We start from the raw sequence: 6,000 nt of genomic DNA on the forward strand, positions 1-6,000 counted from the left end.
TTAACTACTTCGATGTTTACAAGATTTGTTCTGTTTGTGTCCACAGGCCGTGGTATTACAGAAGCATCATCACTTTCGCATGCGGAGCCTCCTGTCTCCTCGGGATGGCCATCACGATCACGCTGATCAACGTCAAAGTCGGAAAACGGAAAGGTGAGTTCCTGAAGCCTCTGTTATTTGTCTCCTATCCACGTACCCCTTTTATTTCCATTCAGAGTTCAACTTTTTATTCCTGTAAAACAGGGTTTGTTGATGACGGCCCATTTTCTTTCTTGCAGAAGATACATTTTAGACATATAATAGCTGAGACGCCAGACTGTTTCCAATTCAGTAAACCATACATTTTTTTTCTTTTTTTTTTTTTGTTTACTTTATCAACGAACTTGCCGAGCAACAGTGTTTTTCATTGGTGACTTGATATTGATATTTTTTTCGTCCATTCTATTATACCCACATTTTCATTAAGGTACTTTCCAGCAGTGAGTGCCAGAACTACTTTATCATAAAATAATTTTGCGATATAACTATCCAGGCCGCCGTCTTTCTGATATTACCGTTTATCTTTACAATTTATGTCAAAATTTGTTGTACTTGCCAGTCTAAAAAGCTGTTATGTAAATATTACTTCCATATATCTAATTTCTCTTTACTATTTACCCGCAGGAGAATCGCCAGTTATAGACATCCTGCAGGACTCTGACCAATCAGAATCCAGCTTCCAGGGTATCGACAACCCAGCCATAGGCACCATTTCCAACGGGAAACTCCCTGACGAGATCCGCTCTCCTTCCTAAGACACAGGGTCAAAGAATCGAGGCAGTCCCAAAGCCGCTGTCTTTTGGCAGTCAGAGCATTAAGAGTATATTTGTAAATACCAATGACTATCCACATAAAATGGGGGATCTTTTAAGATGTAGGGGCATACCTGGGCCAAATGGGAAGTCCTTTAGAGTCCTTAAGCGTGGAATGATCGAGGTCATACTTTAAGATGCCTATAAAGTGGTGCGCGTAGAATAGATGGAAAGGTATGGCTGAGGTCAGGTCATGCTCAAACTACAATAAGAGAACCAGCTTCACCCTGAGTACTTGTATAGACTTCAGACATAACTGAAATTATATATATATATGTATGTATATATATATATATATATATATATATATATATATATATATATATATATATAAGTGATCATATATACAAAAGTGATTATGTATGTGACAAACTTTTACGTTAAATTTGAAAAAATTATATTTCCATTTACGCAAAACAATTAATTGAAGATACCGTTCTTCCTATCATCCTATACTCTTTCTTCTGACTAATTTCGTTTTCGTGGTTGAATGGGAATTCGATAGTGAATATGAGGTGTCTAACAAAGAGATTCTTGCGTCAGAAGACAATATATCTTCTCACAGGAGAGATAATGAAACATTGTTATGACAGCACGTGGAAGAAGAAGCTGCAATCGATAAAAACGGTAAAAAAACATTGTTTCCTCTATGAATGGTCACCAGTCGAAATCCTGACGATGACAGTGACTTTAAAACCTATTTATTTGATTCTTAAATCAAGCAAGTTATTGCATCGCCGTATGCACTCTAAAATGCATCAAGTAAATTGGGTTCGTTTGATCCCGGATTCATTCCTCTAATGACGGTCGAATTCTTTTGATCATGGTTGCGTTCGATTTACAGAGGCTGCTTTCGTTTCATCCGTTGACTAACATACAGAAAGGAGCTTTCATGTGATATATGATCCTGTCGTGTGCCTTACTGAATATCGCAGAGATTATTTAATACAATGTTTAACACGTTTTTAAGAGGCTATATTTTCCGTTATACAAATCCTGTGATATGGATTCTAGTAGCATTGTTTTAGCGTAAAAAGTCCTCTCTTCCGTCAACGTCTTGTTCACAGAACAGTTACATCCAGGGATGTTTTTAAACATACCTTCAGTGACTTTCAATTGCTGTATTTATTGAGTACATTTAATGTTTTTTTTTACTGTATTTGAATTTTACCTGCAAAATAATCGTTTGGTATCGACGAGACAGTGGAGCATTTTATATTTAATCTGTACGACATTGATCTGAACACAACCCGGATATCTACAAAGTTCTTAAGGGAAGGACTGTGAAGTTTAAAGCACTTAGAAACTTCATCGTATTATTTTTATCAACCGTATACATCTTGTAACGATGTGCCTTCATGAAATGTGATAATTATTGATAATGGGAGAGCAAGACTGTTCAGCTGACAGTCAAACCTTCTGCGTACGAACTGGCTACTCCCAGCAATCATAACCAAAAAATGCGAATATGACGATTCAAGGAATACATCCTAACCTAGCCTAATCTAGGGTGCAGCACTTTACCTGGCTAAGAAATGATAGGATGTCTTAATTCATCCGGTCCAGCTTATAACTTTACTAGACAGTGACTGTTCATATACCTTAGCCAGGTTCGTACGCTGCGAATTCGGCGTTTCCCTCCCTGGAGTCCCTGTTTGCAGGTGGCCAGCCGGGCTCGTAGTAACCGTCTGCATGTGTAGCAGGTCTGTCTACATTATCTGAAAATTAAGTCAAGGAACTGGGCGACTTAGCCAGATACGTGCTATCTTAATGACCGTTATTGTTCCACTTGAATTTTAGCAATTAGCAGCTAGATAACGCGAGTACACCTGTCTGATAACAAGAAGTTAGCTACGATGTTACACACACACACACACACATATGTATGTATGTATGTATGTATGTATGTATGTATATATATATATATATATATATATATATATATATATATATATATATATATATACGTATGGATGTATTAGTTGGAAGTTGATGGTCATTACAGTCATGACCTTCCCCATTGAAATGCCAACCAAGATACATACATACATACATATACATACATATATATATATATATATATATATATATATATATATATATATATATATATATTATACGATCAGGGAGTCAGTCAGATGGCTCACTTGTTAGGATGCTGCTAGATTTGAAACCGAAAAGTATAACTTCATTGAAAAAATAATTTCCTCATGAACTAAACTACTCTGACGAACGCATTTTGGACTCCACTTTTAGCAGTAGGCCTCAAACCAAGATTACTCATTTAATAGTTGTTCACCTGTTGTCTTATTGTTGTGGTTGTTAAAATCTATCGGATCATGTCAAGATAAGCGAACCCAACATCTCCATGTCAAGAACAGCGAACCCAGTGATCCCCTTGTAAAGAATGGCCAACCCTTTCCGGTCCGAACTCCAATTCCACATGAGGGCTAGTACTAAACACGGCGAAACTGATTCATCTACACTGTTTTGCCGTGTCTAGTACTTGCCCCTTGGGGGGGGGGAGCCGGTGTCAAATGTATTTCGCCTTGTTTAGTAGTACCCCCTGGGGAATCAGATGTCTGATACCGAAGTGTTCGTGTCTAGAACAGCGAACCTGATTATTCTTATGTAAAGAATAACGAACCAAATAATCTTCTTGTAAAATAGCGAACCCTGCTGTGAGTGGGTTCGCTAATCTTGACATGATCCAATCTATCTATTCGATGAGAACAACTCCTTAAGTCTTCCCCTCTCTTTAATAGGCATTATATATATTTTATTATCGCGTAACAAATCTTATTTTAGCAGTAGATTATAGTTAAGACTTGTCTTTATTATTATTCATCTGGCACACTTCATTTTCAGTGACGCATATTGTTGTTGTCGACTTTTCATTGTTTCATGTTAAGTTTTTTTCCATGTCATCAGTCGTTTCATATTTAATAAAAGTATATGTACATAGTTGGTTTTTTTTTGAAGTTCCTTCAGTAACTGAAAGCCCGAGTGTGTATTTTTGATATCCACCATCACAGTTTAACTTCTCGATTTTCGTACACTTCTGGAAGCTCTCTCTTCCATGGTAGACCAACACAAATCTCGAGATAAGGTGTTTTTGTGTCTTTGAAAATACATTTTTCTGGTGAAGGAAAGCTTTAGATCTTATATACATAGACTAAGATAATTTATGATACTAACTATAAAGACAAATTCATAATTAAGCCAACCCTCACTAGTCATTGCTTGTACACTCGGCAAGAAAAGTGAAGATACAGTTTTCATTAGATTTCGTTCATCGAATTTTAATTTTTTTTCTTACAGAAAACACATAATCTCGGTAAATTTACTCTAGAATATGAAAATACAATGCAAATTATATCATATATGTTAAATCTGCAAAACAAAAACGTCCAGATACTTAAAAACACCATGCATGTCCGAAGTAATCAGAATTTCTTAGATGACTTCGTTCATAGAGATCTAAAAGATAGTGTGTGGATATCTCAGTGTAGTACTGTTTTATCAGAACGGCAATATTTACTCGTTTTCCGTAATGAACAGGCTTATTATTGCATCATCATACGAGGTAATGATAATTTCTTTAATTTTTACACATTCATATTTGTATTTCACGGTGTTAAAAGTTAGCTGGAATTAATGGCAGTTAATGTTGTGACAGCTACGGTAAGTTGACCAAATCTATTTAAATCCGCAAGAGCGTTCTCTATGATGTGCGGAACACTTCAGCGGAAAAACACAAGTAACTGGATGTTTCTTGACGTCGCCATAGTTTTCTCTCTCTCTCTCTCTCTCTCTCTCTCTCTCTCTCTCTCTCTCTCTCTCTCTCTCTCTCCATTGCTAAAACATGCTATACAAAAATAGTATCGCTCAAACTCTAAAAGAAAAAAAATGAAATGAGTAGCTCTCCATATAGGCCTAGGCTTACACAACAGCACTCTCTCTCTCTCTCTCTCTCTCTCTCTCTCTCTCTCTCTCTCTCTCTCTCTCTCTCATCGTAACATTGCATCCGTTTCTTTATTGTTCCCCACGTTTTTCCTTGGACATTGCTCAAATTTAACTCTTGATTTTACTATGAAAGATCGCGTTTCCGATTATGCAAGCATTCCGTTCATTGTGGTATCATAAATTCATTTGTGTAAGGTTGCTTGGTCGATTATGTCGAAAAATGTTTATTTTGCTCAGAACTGTCGCTGCGAATTACAACTTGAACGAATATTGTAAAGCTTACTATTGCATTTAAGTATCAATGATGTCAGAATTCGTAGAATATGATTGAAAGTTATAGGAGGTCAAGCAAAAAACAAAAACAATAAGACTGAAGCTCCTCCCCTTTCTTAAGTTGCCAGATGTCGCATTATTGAGCAATATATGTCCGAAGATTTAAAAAAACTGTATCTTCACTTTTCTTGCCGAGTGTACCTTTCACAGATGGCCTTCGTTTTACCTACGTAAATTACGACTGCCTATTGAATTGTAATGCATAATTGCAGTAAATGGTTGTCAATCTGATATACTAATGCAAATACTTTGTTGTTTTACTGGCGTTCCTTCAGTATATCAATTTAGTACGTATTCATATGAAACACAGGTAAATGCATTGTTTGCAAGTAGCTCAGTTGCTGACGCCTGACTTCTTAGCCCTATGCTCTCGATAGTGACCATGAATGGCTTAGCTGTAAGGTTAACATCCTATAAAACTAGAGCGATTTCCTATCAGGACAATCTACAAATAACAGAACATTATATATATCACTGAATTCTACATTTTCAAGTTCACACAGTGTGAACTTGAAAATGTAGAATAAACTACGAATGTACTTATTCAAAGTCCCGGTTTTCACTCACCTTCTGACGTGGATTTAGTGATAGCCTACTCTCAAGCACGCGTTCCTTCGTGCTGCATTGGATATATGTATATGTATATGTATATATATATATATATATATATATATATATATATATATATATATATATATATAATTTAGTTGAAAGCGGAAACTCCACTAAGTTCAATGTAAATTCATTGCTGAGGTAAAACAAGATTTCGGGAATACATCTTTTCTATCATCAGCACTAAAAAACGTCAGTGTAAAGTGAAATTCTGAGATGCAGATGTGCAATACACACG

General features: G+C 36.2%; 1 protein-coding gene across 2 annotated transcripts in view; it reads left to right on the forward strand.

Annotated features, from left to right (window-relative positions):
• Nucleotides 1-3,815, forward strand: part of LOC136826906 (major facilitator superfamily domain-containing protein 12-like) — a 106,305-nt gene extending 102,490 nt beyond the window's left edge. For both annotated transcript variants that reach the window (XM_067084435.1, XM_067084436.1), the window contains exons 9-10: nt 47-153; nt 664-3,815. In XM_067084435.1, the coding sequence (XP_066940536.1) occupies nt 47-153; nt 664-794 (238 nt within the window). In that variant the 3' untranslated portion in view covers nt 795-3,815. The remainder of the gene's footprint in view (nt 1-46; nt 154-663) is intronic.
• The last annotated feature ends 2,185 nt before the right edge of the window (nt 3,816-6,000 follow it).

Source organism: Macrobrachium rosenbergii, chromosome 41 (assembly GCF_040412425.1).
Source record: "Macrobrachium rosenbergii isolate ZJJX-2024 chromosome 41, ASM4041242v1, whole genome shotgun sequence".
NCBI classification, from domain to species: Eukaryota; Metazoa; Arthropoda; class Malacostraca; order Decapoda; family Palaemonidae; genus Macrobrachium; species Macrobrachium rosenbergii.